This window comes from Boeremia exigua (genome assembly GCF_020726555.1).
Source record: "Boeremia exigua strain MPI-SDFR-AT-0100 chromosome Unknown C7974scaffold_4, whole genome shotgun sequence".
NCBI lineage: Eukaryota > Fungi > Ascomycota > Dothideomycetes > Pleosporales > Didymellaceae > Boeremia > Boeremia exigua.
The window spans coordinates 1,460,037-1,475,939 of NW_025763521.1; the positions used below are offsets into that span (position 1 = coordinate 1,460,037).

A 15,903-nucleotide genomic window follows, 5' to 3' on the forward strand; every position below is an offset into this window, starting at 1 on the left:
ACGCGGCCCCCGCTGCGCATCTGCAACTTGGACGCAACGCGCCTGGACAGAGTTCGCACTGCGGCTTGGGAAATGAGCGGGAAGCCTCGATATCCATGCACGACGCTGCTGGTGATCAGGAACAACTTGTGGCGGGATTCAGCCCGAGTCCTTCAACGTGTAACTTAAGGATCCGTGGGAGTGCCCGCGCAAGCAAGCAGCCCGCTAGTTCGTACCACGAACCGTCTGTAGCACGCGAAACGCGACGTTTGGCCCGAGGCCGTTGGAATCGTGATTCTGGGTCCACTAATTAATGCAATGCCAGAGCTTTCGTCATGCTGATCTTTAGACAACGTGTGGCGGGTGCGGTGTACACGCACGGAGCGTTCATACAGATACGAGTAGTGATCTGCGACTTGACACAACAGCAACTGCTGCACTGGTGATACAGCAGTATTGCATGTTCACCGCATCGGTACTGGAAAATGCGCTCCCATCACGATACGGCGTGGTATCGGTACCTGGTGCAGACCACGGCTGCACGTCTGCATCGTTCGGGTCTCACAAAATGCGTTGTTGACATTGTTGACAGGCCATAGTATGCTTCACGGCCGTATAAGAGAATAGGTACAGCCGAGCGTGAAGCACAGCGTCGTCTGGTATGCACTGCAATTGACCAATCGCACGCGTCGATCTCTAGCCTCTTGAGCCGATCCAGCGACCACGAGCGGAAATGACAGCGCCTAGCGTACCGTCAACACCGTCAATCACCAGCGTACCAAACAATTACACAGCAGGAAACCTGCTCGGGCAAAATACTTACACATAGTGTACCATTGCGCCGAACTCCCAAACACGAAACAGCGACGCGTCGAGGCTCTAGAACCTCAGCAGGAAGGTACCTCACTGCATCTACAACTGGTATCCATGACCAACCATGATGTCAGTGCTCGCTACACCAAGCCCGCCGCGTCGCGACGCGACGGGAACGCGCGTGGAATCGGATGGACCTGATTTCCGGTTCCTGTTTCCCAGATCAACCTGCTTGATTCATGTAGCGCGGGCGGCAACGAGTGCACTTTCCGTATCTCTGGTCATCGAGATGGTCAGCCTGCAAGGGCCCGCGGAAGGGTAGATCATAGTGCGGAGTGCTATCGTTCCTGGCAGCGTGGAATGATGGCAGAGGGGTCATGGCCCCCTATCCAAGTGGATATCACAGAGAGCTTGGGCCGGTGCTGCACGGTTGTTGCGGTCCGGGCTTTGACAGCTCATTCACGTTGTTTCGAGGCGCTCAATGGCTACGCTGAACTCCGTCATCCAAAACACTGACACGGCTTATGCAGGAACACACGTCCACAGCGGCATCTGCGGCTCGGTCAACCCACTCTGTTGCCTAAAGTGCGGGCTGCTAGCGAGTGAGACGGCTCAGCGAGACGGCTGAGGGAGACGATCTTGATGTCAGGAGACCTCTCTAGCAACGATCACTCATTCTCATTCATGTCGACAATCAAGAGCAATCTCCAACGTGTTGTAGTACTGCTGCGGAAGTTGCAGTCATTATATCGTGGTCGTGTACTACCACGCGTGGCGCTCCTACACTCCACTTTCTCCAGCTCACGGCCCACGTGGAAGTTCCCAAGGTACCTTGCAGTGGTAGCGACCAGGTTGTATTCACGTGCAGTATACGAAGTTGTTGTCGTACTCCACCATCAGACTGTTTCAGGGTCTCAGAACCTTTCATGTAGGCTAAGGTGACAACTGTCTTCAGTGTGAGAAGCCTGGCAAGCTGCGAATGGCTGTGAAGGATCTACTTCTGTCACAGCCTCCGTAGGACACTGCTGAAAAAGCACGAAAGCCGTTATCACCAGGAACAGCGAAGTATGAATCAAGAGACAAATTTATTAAGAGCTCGAAAGGAAAAAGGTATCACTAAGGTCTAATATCAGGCCGACACACTGCTAGTCGCCTTGGGCTCCGGCGCGCTCTTCGACAAACTCTCTCTCCTTCCGTCAGGAGGGATACCGCTTTCAACATCCTGCCCAGAACGGCTCAACACCTTCTTCCTCCTCTGTTCCTGCGCCTTTTCCTTCTCGTGTGCCGCCGGGTCTTCCTTCTCGCCTCCTCGACTGATCTTCTTCCATATCCTGCGCTTCCAGCTCTTCTCCTTCCGCTCCGCTTCCTCTTTCTCTGCCTGGTCTGCAAGCAGCTGTCTCTCGCGCTGAGCACTCTTGCTATTGTCCTTCTGCTCCTCGATTTTCTGCTCGTAGACTTCGGGGTGCACGACCTTGGTCTCGACATCTTTGACTGCGCCGACGCCCTTTTTGACTTTCCGCCTTGTCTTGACATAGGCTTCCAGACCGACAAGAACTGCGTATGACCGTGAGATGCTAACTCGAGTCATGTCGACACCGTTGTCTTGCATGTTATGCACAAACGCACGGAAGTTCTTCGTGGGTGGTCGGTAGTGCCCTGATAGGGGGGAGAGACGGCGCAGTTGGCCGTCTTTGATACGGACCAGGCCTGCGGCAGATATGCGTGCGCCGTGGAGGAATGACGAGTGCTGAAAAGCGCCGGATTGCTTGATGCCGATATAGAGCCGGAACGAGGTGTCGGCAACCTGATCGGAGTCAGTTAGGACGTGAGTGGTAACGAAGTGCTGCTTACAAAGATCCATGAGTTTGGTTTGACTGAACTGCGCAGCAAGTGGTTCAAGATGGTCGCTGCCGAGACATGTTTGATCTTACTGAGTCCCTTTGCACGATCCAGATCCTCGTTGACATAATGTTCACCCTCGACATCACTGTGTTCGACTGAGGAGTCCGAACTGCTTGATGATATGGACGAGCTTCTTGAGTGTCTGAAGTTCTTACTCTGCCCATCATGCAGCAGCTGGCCATTAGGGCCGTACGCGGGTGTATCGTCGTCGACGGGGACGATCCCATTCACGCTGTCCTTGTACTCGGTTGTTGTGTTGATCCGTTCGCCATTCTTGGCCCAACACAGTCGACCTTCCTTATCAATTATGACCAGATAGTTTAGCCTTTCCTCGCGCGACAGGTACCGGACTTGCTCTTTCTCCAGCCTCTCTCTCGACACAGTCGGGTGCTCAAAGTTGCGGCCTGCACCTTTGTCCAGCCAGTAGAAGAAGTTCTCGTGCGTCTCAGCCTTTTTCCATTCCCCGTGATATGCGCGCAGGTTGGAGCCGTATCTGTGCTTCTGATCGACCATTTCGAGGAAATATTGCAAGTCCATCATCTTTGCCGTTTTGTCACGCTGGGTCTTCTGTTCGTCCCTCTTTTTCCGCTGGTCTTCGCGCTCCCCAAGTGAGCGCGAGTCATCGGTATCTGAGAAGGAGATGTCAGGCGCATCGTCTGCGCCGGCACGTCGCGCGATTTCACCAACACGCTTCCAGTTATTTCGCGCGGCTTCGGAGTTTGCTCGCGCATGTTGCTCAGGGGTCGTCAGTTGATCACGATGTGGGTAGCTGTCTGCGCGCGATTTCAAGCGTGTTGTGTTTCGCCATCTTGCTGTAGACAGTTAGGTGACGCTCAGAGCGCAGTGGATGTGGACTTGCCGTCTCGTACAGCCTATCGAACTGTCAATTTCATGGGCTCATGGGAGATTTGGAGAGTGTACTTCTGCCCAGCGTGCACTAGCATCTAGACCGATTCCTTGCAGTTGTCGGCGTTCTCTGTATCCACGGTAGTTGCGCTGAATCATCTGCGCAGCCTTTTGCTCCTCTTGGTCGTTGCCATGCTCAAATGAGCTATTAGCAGCATGGTCTACGGTCGCCGCAGAAGCAGCTCCAGCCTCCGCCATCGCTTGAGAAGTCGCAGTGAAGCGTCAGACACATTTGACGTCTGGGCGCGGGGAGAGGTGATAGGCGGAACGGTCGGCGGGGCTGGAGCTTCAAACCCTGGCTGGAATCCCTGTTCAACGGTTGTTCGGCATGGCACGTCACTGTTCCTGCTGCACAAAAGCAAAATCTAGCACCGTGCAGAGAAAGACGCGTGTTCGGGAATTTGAGAGAGAGACACGATGTCGAGCTCCAGTAATTCTTGCAGTCAAACGGGTCCCTGAATTCAAGGTCTGCCAGTTGTTCGCAACGACACAGCATCGAGCAACTTCCAAGCAGCATCTCTTCAAGACAAGGCAGGCATCTCAGAGCACCTGCTCAGACACATTGGATTTGAATAGTGGCAGTCATTTCCAAGTTATTGTCATTTTTGAACCCATCCGAATCGTCGACCATTTAATGGAAGCGAGTAAACGGTCCAATCGGAGCGACCCGCCGCGTGCCGCTGCAGGTGGTGTTGAGAGCATTACAAAATGTATCATGATTCAACATTCGTGTTGTGCACCACATTCTGAATTTTTCCGTACGTGTCAAAGCTAACAACCGTGGGGCAAAATCGTAGCTGGAGGATCAAGTCGTCGAACCTACCCACGAGAGAAAGACAACGGACGGTGCGATAAACATCATGTCAACATATCTCAACACTCGATCGAGGTTGCTAAGCCTCCCAGCCGAGCTCAGAAACCGCATCTACGAATTTGTGCTTCGAAGGACCGACGACATGCGTGTCGACGAAAAACTGGACATGATAGGAGTATCAGCAAGGTTCTTAGCAATCACGGAGACCTGTCGACAGATCTACACTGAGACCCACCTACTGCCGTTTATCTTGAATACTTTCATCATAGACTTCAGCTTGATTCGCTGGCTGCGTGCTTTGGATGTTGATCAGCGGGAGGCGATCGCTTCGATTGAGATCTCACACACCCTCACCATGTCGCTAAGCCACCCGGGTGGAACGTGGCACACTCTACCCGGACGCCAGAATGGGGGTTACGTGGGCATGTTGCTGGAAGTCTTGCCGGGATTGAAACACCTGAACCTGGCCGTCGAGATCACGCTACTCACACCGCTGGGCGACGATGGGAAACGCATGGATGTAAAACCAGACCAGCGCCGAATCGAGCAGACCCTGGAGCCGTTTCGAGCTACTTTCCATGGGAGAACAAACGGGGTGCTGATCACCACCACGGCGGAAACGCTTCCACCATGTGCCCTTGCTGCTTGTTTCCCACCACGTCGGTAAGGAAGAATTTCAGACAATAGACCTGGGAGGCGCAGCTCCCAATGCTCCTATTCACCTTCAGATTTGTGCACGTGTGCTGTTGATCTGGCTTGGTACGCGGCAATTCGTCGCGAACTTCACCTTCACTACGGCAAAATGGCAAGCGGCCCCACATTATATCACATACTTCACTAGTTCTATCACCTCGACCCTTTCATACTTTACCCATGAAGTCTTCCAACAAGCGCGACATACACACACCTGAGACGACCAGACAGAGCCAGAGGTCTTGTGTTGATGACGCCTTAATCGCCATGCAGTTGCAGCACGGTCTCGATTTCCCTACTGACTCTGAGCGAGAACGCAACGTCAAGCTCTACGAGGACAAGCGCAATGCTGATCAGAGGTAAGTACATCGCGATACCCGCGCTATTCCTCTGACAATGCTGACATCTGATGCTAGAGAGATACAAAACCAGATGCAGAACTTCTTGTTGCAGATGCCACAAGAAATTCTGAATCAGATCTACGAGCACGCATTCGACGGCCAGATCTTGCGCATCACCACCCTCTACAACAGGCTCAGTCTCGTCCGCGCGACCTACCCTCACCCTTTTGCCCTCCCGAGCGTGTGTCGCAAGCTTCACCGCGATACCGCGAAGTTTCTGTACTCCAGAGCCACCTTCGAGCTCGTAACCTTCCAGTTCGTATCCCTCATCGAGACCTGGCGCACTCCCATTCGATCCAACATTGCTACTTTCATCAACCCCCTCATGTCCATTCCGACCCCGATCAAGCGCTTCGAAGTTGTGGGTATGGGTGATTCAAGCAAGATGAAACTCAGTACGGTTTCGAGGCGCGAGGTTTGGCAACAATCTCGGCACAGACCAGAAGTCGACTACAAGGCGGAGCTCAAGCGGTATATTCGAACGGCCTTCCCGGCGGCTGACGTCACCTTCCGCGCAGTCCCGTCTGGCAGCAAGGTCTAAGAGATACGGGCATTGCATTCAAGATATGAAAGGTTGAGTAGGAACAGTGATTGTTCTGAATGCGTCAGTGTCGCAACGATATTTCCACTGGCTACACGACGCAACCTCTAAATATGGCTAGGAGATGCGCAAGATACCTGTACTTGGGTAAGGCGTTTTATCACAGAGTTCACAGTATTACGTGAGCGCTGGCTTCGGGATTTTACACCTCTTCTCGTGATTGTGTTATGCAGTACGTTGGCGCGTACCCGGCATAAGTCATTACGCTGGCTGGGAAACATGTACCGCACAGAAGAAATATGTCCCAATCAATTGAAAATCTATTACAAACGTCCACCCATGCAAGCGTAGCGTCGTGACTGTGTGTTCTTCATGCATCATCGACCTCCCTCCATGTCTTCCCCATCAGCGTGTTGCTCTCCCCACTCCCTTCGTCCACCAGCTTCGCCGACGTCTCCTTACCCGCCACCGGCAGTTTGACCTCGAACCTCTTTCCCTCTGCTGCCTCCTTCCCGTCGATCGGGTATCTGAATGGCACGTACTCTGGTAGCAGATCCAGTTGCTTGAGTGCAGTCGCCTGGTCCCAGCTAATATGCTCATGGCAAAGTCTGTCGCCACGCATGGCCACTACCGACGTGAAGGGAATCTCGAGGGTCTTGCCCGTGGGCGGAATGCCGGGGAGGAGCCAAGGCACTTCCTTGTCGTGTGTGAGCGAGAACACGAACTCGTCGATAACACGGTCAGTGCCGACAGTTCGAGACACAAGCGAAAGGGCCGTATCGTCGGGGTTGCTGAAGATAAAGTGATGCGTGTAGAAAGCCGTAAGGCGCTCTTTGCCAATGCCGCCTCTGTTTGGTATCAGCACAATTCTTTGAAGCGAGTTCGTATGTACTACTCCGCAGAAGCGTCTTTTTCTATCAGTAGAAGTGGGGACAAACTCACGTCATGGTCGGAATGTGATTGACATAAGGCTGCGCAACCATGGTAGCCATCGTCTTCTCCACAGCTCTCTCACCAAACTCGTACAAACAATGCTCATCCCACACAGCCTCGAGGTCGAAGTACGGGCCGTTCAAGAACGGCTTGAAGAACGCCACACTCCTCGTGTGCGCAATACCTGCGTTACGTTTCGAGTAGTTGGGGTCGGCGGGAAGCACCCAGTTTGAATCCCTGGCGGCATCTTCATAGCGGAACGTCTTTACAATTCCGGCAGGGCGCGTCTTAGTTGGGGATGAAGATGTTGGCTCCGGATCAGGCGTCAAGGGCACTGATTCTCGTCGTGCAACCTTAAGCCCCGAAACATGGACGAGTTGGGGTGGGAGAGCTGTTTCGGCTTCGTGGAGAGTGGACAGCTGGCGGCCGCCATAGGACACTACAGCAAGAATCTCGGGGTGCTGGATAACGCCTTCTTCGACGTAGAAGGGAAGGCGGGAGATGTACGCTAAGTTCAAAGTTAGTTTCTAATTCAATACACACAACGTCTGATTGCGTAGACTTTTTGTCACAGCTCAATGAATCGGATTTCCACTTGAAGATCTGCAAAAGTAAAGACTCACAGACAACGCCAACACCATCGCCGAATGTGCATGCCTCACACCCCTTGAGTACCTCCAACGCTTTGTCTAACGGAAGTTCGCCACCATCTTCTGTATTTCCCGGTACAAGTAGCTGGACGACGGCAAAGCCCTCCTCCGCCCATTTCTGCAGAGGCGGAGGATCGAGATGCTTATCACTCGATTCAATCAATGCATAGTGGTCGAGTACCAAGATGAGGCCAGGACCTTTCCCACGGCGAGAAAGAGGAGGCTGTAGCGTGATATGAGGCGATATCTGCTGGGGTGAGGGGTAGGTAGTGGGCGCTACTGGCGGGGTTGAAGGGTTTGTTTCGCCCATTTCGATAACAACAGGCAAAGGAAACGGTATCTGTTATCTGCCGCTGGGAAAGAAGGAAGTTGAAGATCAGGTAACCGAGATACGGGCGGATGTCAGTTAGTCTAGCGGTTACAAAAGTGTGGGGTAGCCTAGATTGGTTCGCGCCCACCATTGAGATGGAACGGCGTCAACAACGTTGCTCAGCATCAATGACATTGGTTGCACGAGCGCTCCATCATAAGCACACTATCCTAGTTTGAGAGGGCATATGCGCGAGCGCCATAGCCTAGCGCGTCGTGCTCCACATGCGCTGTGTTCGGTAGGTGCTTGTACCATCCAAAGCATGCAGAGCATGATAAATTTGGACATTTGTGTAACTATAATGAAAAGCAGTGTAATTGATTGGGGGGTATATGTCTGGGGCACGGGCACTGCGCGTGCAGCAATATATTGTACATGGAGGACCTGGAAGCATACAGAAGGCCTCATCGAATGATTATGCAGGATGTCCTGGATGCAGTATGTGTTGTACAGAGTGAGCAAGGAGATGCTTGAAGGCTCACGACAAGAGAGCAATCATTCTTGCGTAGGTTGATAAAACCTAGGCAGTATCTCCAATCGATGTTGGTTTCGATGACTTGAGCTTCAGCTTTTTACGAATCCCATCGGCAACTGCGATGGCGGTTTCGGGAAGACCTGGTGACAGTCAGCAGATGAAACCTGATCCTTTGGAATTGTAACCTTACCTGCAACTCGTGCGACCTTCAAGGCATGGCTTTCGCGATTAACACCTTTCTTCAGGCGATGGACGTACGAGAACTTGCCGTCTGGCTCCTCACGGACATCGTTACAGTAACACGCAAGATTGTCGAACTCTTTGGTCATATCGGTGAGAGCGTGAAAGTGGGTCGCAAATAGTGTTCGACACTGGTTGACGTGGTACAGATGATGCAAGCAGGCGTAGCCGACCGCAATGCCGTCTTCAGGTGTAGTGCCTCGACCAACCTCGTCCATGATGACAAACGAACGCGGTGTGGCTTCTTTGAGAATCTGTGCAGTCTCTAGCATCTCCACCATGAAGGTCGACTGATCGAGGAAAAGATTATCAGCTGAACCAACGCGGCTGAAAACTTTATCCACGAGTCCAATTTCCGCATACTCGGCTGGCACGAACGATCCCGTTTGGGCAAGAATCGATATCAGAGCATTCTGTCGAAGGTATGTGCTCTTGCCTGCCATGTTCGGGCCGGTGATGAGCCAAATGCGTTCTTTATCATCAAGAATGCAGTCGTTGGGTGTGAACTTGCGGCCTTGGTCGCCAATGCTATTGTCGACAACTGGATGTCGGCCTCCAATGATGTTGTGCAATGTTCCCGAAGTGATGATGGGTCTGATGAAGCTCTTCTCAACTGCAAGAAGAGCGAAGGCGCACGCGACGTCAAGCTCATCGAGCACAGCTGCGTTACGTCGAAGCCTAACGAGGTTTCGGACGACTCCTTCACGTAGTTCTCCCAATACTCGTTGTTCTTCATTACGAATCCGGAACCGAGTCTCGTCCATCTGGGCACCAAGCTGTGTCCATTCAGGGATCTGGAAAGAACGTGTAGACTTGCTGCTGCTAAGGCTCTTTGGATAATTTGATGTAACGCGGGAAACATCCTTACCCTTTACATGAGCGATATGTGCGAGGTTTGGTGTCCACTTAAGCGTCAGACTGGAGGCGTCCATTTGGTGGCGTAGGCTCAACTCGAGTTCTGTTTTAGTGTCGCCCATGGAGTCTAAGAACTTGTGTAGTCTACTCAACGCCGGACTTGCTTTACGCTTCATGATCCATATATCCTCACGTCCGTCCGTCGCGCTCTTATGACTACCCGAGATTGCGTGGGGCTTCGGTTGTATGCGCTTTGGCATGTTCTTGAGATCCTCTTCGCCTGCTTCACGACCCAGGACATCTTGGGCCAACTCGGACATCTCTTCCGCTCGCTCGTCTTCGGCACGATGGTACTCAGATAGTGCATCTTCATCGATCGCGTCTTGTATACGCTCCGAAAGCTCTCGTACACCCTCGAGGTCGAATCTTCGCTCTAGTGCAGACATGCACTGCCTGCGACGCGTTTCCGAGGATTTGCTGTTTGGGTCCACCACAATTGCGTTTCTTGATGTTGTATGTTCACGTACGACGTTGAAGAGATCGGACGTGGTAGCGATTGTTTTCGAAAGCTCCATCAGGTCATCGGCATCGCCACGGCCGTAGGTAAACTTAGTTACCAAGCGAAGAGAGTCGAAGGTCTGTCCAAGGAGCGATATAACGTCTTGTCTGAGCTGAGGATACTCAATCATTTCTTCAACTAAGTCGAGGCGATCGTTAATCGTTGAAAGTGACATGGAGGGAGCGGCTGGTGAATGTTAGCTTGACATGATAAGAGAGATCTTGCTGTACCCACATAAGCGTTGAGACAATAAGCGTGTGCCGCTCTTAGTGACGGTGTTCTTCAGTGAGTGCAGCAAGCTGCCTTCGTAAGCACCATCACGGATCGTACTCCTGATCTCTAGAGCTCTTAGGCTATTCTTGTCGATGCTCATGTGGTCTTCACTTTGGTGCCTCACAGGGGCTTGTAGCCGTGTTCGCGAACCCAGGAGTTGGTGCTTGACATAGTGCAATAATGATCCGCCAGCAGCCACCTCGCCAGGTGTGAAATTTTCAGGGTCAAATTCATCGACCACATCCTCTAGCATAGGTACCCAGTCTTTGACAGTAAGTGGCTCCTTTGAGGGCTCTTGGAACGTTATGATGTGTCCGTCTTCTTGCAGTATGGAGACTATACGTGAGTGTTCCGCCTCCTCAAAGATGCTATCGAGCACAATTTCTCTGGGCTTGATGCGAGCAACAGCAGTAGGTAACGATGCAATGTCGGTACTCTGCGTCAAGAAATCACCACTGGATAGATCAATCCATGCCAGACCAACCTCTGTGCGAGGCAGATTGAGCACCGAAGCTACGTTGGAGCTTCCTGGACTCTTGACGACAGCCTTGTCTTTCTCGAGCGTCTTAGGATTAACGTGAATGCTGAGGAGATAGTTGTTCTCCCATGGGTCCATGAAATGTTCATCTATCAAGGTCCCAGGTGTGATGATGCGAGATACTCGCCGGGTATACTGTAGCTCACCCTTTGCTCTGTTGGGTGCTTCGTTAATGAACTCGTCACATATTGCAACATGCTTGTTCAAATCCTGGACAAGAATCTTCAGATAGCGGTCGAGCTGATACGCAGGGAATCCGGCCTGATCATGTGAGTCTCCAGACACTAGGATCTCAAGTCATAAACTCACCATTGATACAGCAGGCTTCTTGCTGCCTTTGGAAGACTTTCGTTTGGCTTTCTTCAGATTCAATAACGGTGCATACTCGTCAGCGTGTTCGAAGTATAGCTGGCCTAGTCAGTGGAAGGATGTGTATCCGACGTTAGACACACCTCATAGAAACCACCGACTCTGGTCACTAAGACGCAATGATTAAATTTGAGCATGTTGTTTCGAACCTGCTGCAGCAGGGGAGGGTATTCCGGTTCAGCATCGTTCTGAGGTGGTAGTGCATCGTCTCCAATGACACCCTGCGGCATATCATCAAGATTGATAGTAGCTTTCCTCTTCGCGCCTCGACGCTGCAGTTCTCGATTCCATGCTGCACCTGTGAACGGTATTGCACGTGGTTTCGCGCGAGGTCGCGTCAAGCTCGAGAACGAGCTTAGTAAGGTTTTGTTGGCCGACCGCGGGGCAAGAGATAGATGTGGCGATAGAATCAGCCGTCCGAGACGCGTCGTGCAAAACGCATGCTTAAACAGCATAGTATCTGAATGGCGATGTTGCCGTAGAAGGTAGGTCGCGTCTGAGTTGTCGCGTCTGCATGCGGTCTAGTGTGACTTGAGAAGCGTAGGCGCGGGGTTTGTCGGAGGTCCTTCCATCACTATTGAATTCCGAGGCTGCTCGTTCTCACTTCACATCCCATAGCAATCATGGCACCGAATTTCGATGATATACCTATGAAGAATGATCTCATTCTGCGCACTGCGAGAGGTCAGTATCGAGTACACAACGATTTACATGGTCAGAACCGGCTGACATTCTCACAGGCCAGAAAGTGGAGCGCGCACCTATGTGGGTGATGCGTCAAGGTACGAAACTGTCCGTTGGTACCCTCCGCGCATTCATGATGCTAACAATCGTGCAGCTGGACGCTACCTGCCCGAATACCACGAAGAAAAGGGCAAAAATGACTTCTTCGAATGCTGCCGCAGCCCCGAGATCGCCTCCAACCTCACACTTCAGCCAATTGATCGCTTTGCCGGTCTTGTCGACGCTGCTATCATCTTCTCCGATATTCTCGTTATCCCTCAGGCGATGGGCATGGAAGTCATAATGGTAGACAAGAAGGGCCCTCACTTCCCCGAACCACTACAAACACCAGACGATGAGCAGTATAAGGAGGTTATGGAACGCAATGTTGATGTGAAGGAGTCGTTAGACTACGTCTACAAGGCTATCACACTGACAAGGAAGAAGCTCAATGGTCGAGTGCCTCTGATCGGTTTCTGTGGTGCGCCTTGGACGCTCCTAAGCTACATGGTTGAGGGTGGTGGCAGTAAAATGTTCATCCAGGTCAAGACATGGATCTACAAGTACCCAGATGCCACCAAGGCCCTGCTACAGAAGATTGCAGATCTTTGCGTGGAATACCTAGCTCTGCAGGTAGAGGCAGGCGCTCAGGTACTTTCTTCAGGACACCGGCACGTGAACAACACTAAAATGCTCTAGATGATTCAAGTCTTCGACTCATGGGCAGGCGAACTTTCTCCCCAATCCTTCAAGGAGTTCTCACTTCCATATCTGAACCATATTGCCGACAATCTCCCCGCCCGCATAAAATCCAAGGGCCTGGAGCCCGTTCCTATGACAGTCTTTGCCAAGGGTGCATGGTACGCATTGCCCGCCCTTTGCGAGTCCAACTACAACACCATTGGCTTGGACTGGCTGCACGACCCAGCAGAGGCATATCAGCTTGCGCAGTCGAAGGGCAAGGTATTGCAAGGTAATGCCGACCCTGGCGTTCTGTACGGCAGTCACGATGCCATCACTAAGGTTGTCGAGAACATGGTCGCTGGATTCGGTGGAGGAAAGCAGGGTTGGATTGCCAATCTTGGTCATGGTAAGCTCTATGATTTGGAACGCAGCCCAAAAATACTGACAAGACTAGGCATCACACCATTTGTCAAACCAGATGACCTGAAATTCTACTTCGAAGAGATTCATAGGCTGACAACATAATGCCAAATATAACAAATGTGCAGCCAGAAGAGCCAGCACTCTATTCATTCTCTCCAATGTCCTCGTACCAATCCCCAGGCTTCTCTTTGATGAACTTTTGCATTAGTGCTTCACACTCCTCGCTCTGCAAGACCACAACTTCGATACCCTTACTCTTCAGATACTCCTCGCCTCCCTTGAACGTATTGTTCTCACCAATTACAACTCGTTTGACCTTGTACATTACGCAGGCGCCCGTACACATGTCACATGGGGAGAGGCTGGTGTACATGGTTGCACCTTGGTAAGCCGAAGCTGGCAGGCGTCCTGCATTTTCCAGAGCGGATATCTCTGCCTGACGGGGTCAGCACGAAAGTAAAGTAAGGCATTTTCAGGGCGATACCGACATGCAGAGTAGCACTGCCTTTCTGAATGCGCATATTGTGGCCCTGACCCAAGACTTTGCCTTCAGCTGACACCAGGGCTGCGCCGATAGGCACTCCGCCTTCACTGCTGCCTTGGCGGGCCTCCTGTAAGGCAGCCTTGAAGCCAAGATCTTCTGTGGACATGGTGAAAAGACTGTACAGTGTTGAGAGGGAATCACGTAGCAGATAAGTATCATCACCAACGGTATTCAGGGTCCAACGCCGCCAATCATCGGTGCTTCTTCGCCGCGATAAGCTTCTGGTGATCTCGACCTTTGCCGATTGGCGGGGACGCACGGACTTCAGAAGGGAACTCTTGACGAACTGCGTCTTGTTACTTTTGCGCCGCGGAAGCCTCTTGCGGAAAGATTTTGCAGCTTTGGAAGTCCCAGTGGGGGGAGCTGGAGGGCTTGTGCAGGCTGAAATCCAGTTTCAGCCTGCTTTGGGCGGTTGGGTCGCGGTGGAAGGGCATAGAATCAGTTGGAATCTTCTGCAGCTCGGCGCAGTTGTCACCCCCGGTTGACTACTTTTAAAACTCCAAGCTCTCGCCTCTGCAGTGCCTTCACAAAACAAATATTGCCGGCCACTGATAGCAACGCTCTCGTAAGTGACATACCTCTCCTGGCCCTCAGCGACAGTCCGTGTGCGGCATGTCTCGGTGGACGCCTTCCGTGAGAGTCGTCGACGACGAACTAGCCGCGGGCGCCTGCCGCAAGGCTGAGCCGCTTGTTAAGGCAAACCCTAGTCCGCAACTCGGCCGCTGACATTCAAATCTTCAGACACAGCACCGTTGCGCATCCCCTCACCCACGATATACCCCCGGCGACCCCGCGCACACTTCTACGACTCGCATAGTCCGTTTTCGTTGCAACTACACACACCACGACCGCCAACATGGTGAAAGACACCAAGTTTTACGAAATTCTCGGGGTATGTACAGCCTTACACACGGAGGAAATAAGAGCTCAACTGACATGGCGCAGGTGGCACCAGATGCCACAGAAGCACAGCTCAAGTCGGCATACAAGAAGGGCGCACTGAAATGGCACCCGGATAAGAACGCACACAACCCCGACGCCGCCGATAAGTTCAAGGATCTCTCGCATGCATACGAAGTTCTCCAGGACCCCCAAAAACGACAACTTTACGACCAGTATGGCGAGGAGGGCCTCGAGCAGGGAGGTATGGGCGGCGGCGGCATGGCTGCTGAGGATCTCTTCGCACAGTTCTTCGGCGGCGGTGGCGGCGGTCCATTCGGAGGCATGTTCGGCGGCGGTATGCGCGAGCAGGGTCCTAAGAAGGCGCGCACCATCTCTCACACCCACAAGGTGTCACTCGAAGACATCTACCGCGGCAAGATCTCCAAGCTCGCCCTTCAGAAGTCTGTCATTTGCCCCAAGTGCCACGGTGTCGGCGGCAAGGAGGGTGCTGTCAAGAAGTGTGCTGGCTGCGATGGCCGCGGTATGAAGCACATGATGAGACAAATGGGCCCTATGATCCAGCGTTTCCAGACAGTCTGCCCTGACTGCCAGGGAGAGGGCGAAATCATCCGCGACAAGGACAGGTGCAAGCAGTGCAACGGCAAGAAGACTATCATCGAGCGCAAGGTTCTCCACGTTCACGTCGACCGTGGTGTCCAGAGCGGCCACAAGATCGAGTTCCGCGGCGAAGGTGACCAGCTTCCTGGCGTCGAACCTGGTGACGTTATCTTCGAGATTGAACAGAAGCCTCACCCGCGTTTCCAGCGTAAGGGTGATGATCTCTTCTTCCATTGCGAGATTGACCTTCTGACCGCTCTTGCCGGTGGTCAAATCCACATCGAGCATCTCGACGAGCGCTGGTTGACAGTGGACATCATCCCAGGCGAGTGCATCAGTCCTGGCGAGGTCAAGGTCATCCGTGGCCAGGGTATGCCTTCGTACAGGCACCACGACCACGGCAACCTGTACATCCAGTTTGACGTCAAGTTCCCTGACCGTCTCGGCGGCGAGGACGGCACACCCATGACACCTGAGCACATCCGCGCCCTCGAGTCTGTCCTCCCGTCACGAAAGGCTCCCGATGCCGTCCCTCCACCAAACGCCATGACCGAGGATTTCACCCTCGAGGCTGTTGACCCCACACGCGAGCAGGCACGCGCACGAGGCATGGCCAGCCCAGACGATGACGATGATGATATGCACGCCGGTGCCGAGCGCGTGCAGTGTGCATCGCAGTAAACCGTGAGCGATAGGGTTGATAGCGAACAATTTACGA

At 52.8% G+C, this 15,903-nt stretch overlaps 7 protein-coding genes across 7 annotated transcripts; 4 read left to right on the top strand and 3 right to left on the bottom strand.

Annotated features, from left to right (window-relative positions):
- Positions 1-3,991: 3,991 nt before the first annotated feature.
- C7974DRAFT_150231 (uncharacterized protein) lies at positions 3,992-5,184 on the top strand. Its single transcript, XM_046135766.1, has one exon. The coding sequence runs from the start codon at positions 4,461-4,463 to the stop codon at positions 5,079-5,081; it is 621 nt and encodes a 206-aa protein (XP_045999138.1). The 5' UTR covers positions 3,992-4,460; the 3' UTR covers positions 5,082-5,184.
- Positions 5,185-6,103, top strand: C7974DRAFT_150281 (uncharacterized protein). The gene is made up of 2 exons (XM_046135767.1): positions 5,185-5,466; positions 5,524-6,103. The coding sequence occupies exons 1-2, from the start codon at positions 5,288-5,290 to the stop codon at positions 6,047-6,049; spliced, it is 705 nt and encodes a 234-aa protein (XP_045999139.1). The 5' UTR covers positions 5,185-5,287; the 3' UTR covers positions 6,050-6,103.
- A 247-nt stretch (positions 6,104-6,350) lies between these two features.
- Positions 6,351-8,085, bottom strand: C7974DRAFT_332659 (uncharacterized protein). The gene is made up of 3 exons (XM_046139122.1): positions 7,606-8,085; positions 6,992-7,490; positions 6,351-6,897 (listed from the first exon to the last, which is right to left on the bottom strand). Exons 1-3 carry the CDS (start codon positions 7,940-7,942, stop codon positions 6,420-6,422), a joined length of 1,314 nt encoding a protein of 437 aa, XP_045999140.1. The 5' UTR covers positions 7,943-8,085; the 3' UTR covers positions 6,351-6,419.
- Positions 8,086-8,235: 150 nt separating this feature from the next.
- C7974DRAFT_390514 (muts domain V-domain-containing protein) lies at positions 8,236-11,819 on the bottom strand. The gene is made up of 5 exons (XM_046141474.1): positions 11,395-11,819; positions 11,252-11,350; positions 10,366-11,203; positions 8,668-10,317; positions 8,236-8,617 (listed from the first exon to the last, which is right to left on the bottom strand). Exons 1-5 carry the CDS (start codon positions 11,764-11,766, stop codon positions 8,523-8,525), a joined length of 3,054 nt encoding a protein of 1,017 aa, XP_045999141.1. The 5' UTR covers positions 11,767-11,819; the 3' UTR covers positions 8,236-8,522.
- A 115-nt stretch (positions 11,820-11,934) lies between these two features.
- On the top strand, positions 11,935-13,243 carry C7974DRAFT_374542 (uroporphyrinogen decarboxylase; the record flags this gene model as incomplete). The annotated part of the gene is made up of 5 exons (XM_046140154.1): positions 11,935-11,995; positions 12,052-12,093; positions 12,150-12,685; positions 12,734-13,124; positions 13,173-13,243. 5 exons carry the CDS (start codon positions 11,935-11,937, stop codon positions 13,241-13,243), a joined length of 1,101 nt encoding a protein of 366 aa, XP_045999142.1.
- A 20-nt stretch (positions 13,244-13,263) lies between these two features.
- On the bottom strand, positions 13,264-13,991 carry C7974DRAFT_150645 (cytidine deaminase-like protein). Its single transcript, XM_046135771.1, has 4 exons — positions 13,973-13,991; positions 13,852-13,920; positions 13,630-13,801; positions 13,264-13,577 (listed from the first exon to the last, which is right to left on the bottom strand). The coding sequence occupies exons 3-4, from the start codon at positions 13,789-13,791 to the stop codon at positions 13,284-13,286; spliced, it is 456 nt and encodes a 151-aa protein (XP_045999143.1). The 5' UTR covers positions 13,792-13,801; positions 13,852-13,920; positions 13,973-13,991; the 3' UTR covers positions 13,264-13,283.
- A 550-nt stretch (positions 13,992-14,541) lies between these two features.
- On the top strand, positions 14,542-15,866 carry C7974DRAFT_308134 (uncharacterized protein; the record flags this gene model as incomplete). The annotated part of the gene is made up of 2 exons (XM_046138157.1): positions 14,542-14,577; positions 14,631-15,866. The coding sequence occupies 2 exons, from the start codon at positions 14,542-14,544 to the stop codon at positions 15,864-15,866; spliced, it is 1,272 nt and encodes a 423-aa protein (XP_045999144.1).
- Between the last annotated feature and the right edge of the window lie 37 nt (positions 15,867-15,903).

What these genes read in the sequence shown, in the direction of transcription:
- C7974DRAFT_150231 (XM_046135766.1), top strand. Translation starts at nt 4,461, where the DNA reads ATGTCAACATATCTCAACACTCGATCGAGGTTGCTAAGCCTCCCAGCC.
- C7974DRAFT_150281 (XM_046135767.1), top strand. Translation starts at nt 5,288, where the DNA reads ATGAAGTCTTCCAACAAGCGCGACATACACACACCTGAGACGACCAGA. An exon ending in AAGCGCAATGCTGATCAGAG is followed by an intron (nt 5,467 to 5,523) that starts GTAAGTACATCG and finishes ATCTGATGCTAG; the next exon opens with AGAGATACAAAACCAGATGC.
- C7974DRAFT_332659 (XM_046139122.1), bottom strand. Translation starts at nt 7,942, where the DNA reads ATGGGCGAAACAAACCCTTCAACCCCGCCAGTAGCGCCCACTACCTAC. An exon ending in CGATGGTGTTGGCGTTGTCT is followed by an intron (nt 7,491 to 7,605) that starts GTGAGTCTTTAC and finishes CTTTGAACTTAG; the next exon opens with CGTACATCTCCCGCCTTCCC. An exon ending in AATCACATTCCGACCATGAC is followed by an intron (nt 6,898 to 6,991) that starts GTGAGTTTGTCC and finishes GATACCAAACAG; the next exon opens with AGGCGGCATTGGCAAAGAGC.
- C7974DRAFT_390514 (XM_046141474.1), bottom strand. Translation starts at nt 11,766, where the DNA reads ATGCTGTTTAAGCATGCGTTTTGCACGACGCGTCTCGGACGGCTGATT. An exon ending in GAGTCGGTGGTTTCTATGAG is followed by an intron (nt 11,351 to 11,394) that starts GTGTGTCTAACG and finishes TGACTAGGCCAG; the next exon opens with CTATACTTCGAACACGCTGA. An exon ending in GAAGGTCGCACGAGTTGCAG is followed by an intron (nt 8,618 to 8,667) that starts GTAAGGTTACAA and finishes GACTGTCACCAG; the next exon opens with GTCTTCCCGAAACCGCCATC.
- C7974DRAFT_150645 (XM_046135771.1), bottom strand. Translation starts at nt 13,791, where the DNA reads ATGTCCACAGAAGATCTTGGCTTCAAGGCTGCCTTACAGGAGGCCCGC. An exon ending in AAGGCAGTGCTACTCTGCAT is followed by an intron (nt 13,578 to 13,629) that starts GTCGGTATCGCC and finishes TGACCCCGTCAG; the next exon opens with GCAGAGATATCCGCTCTGGA.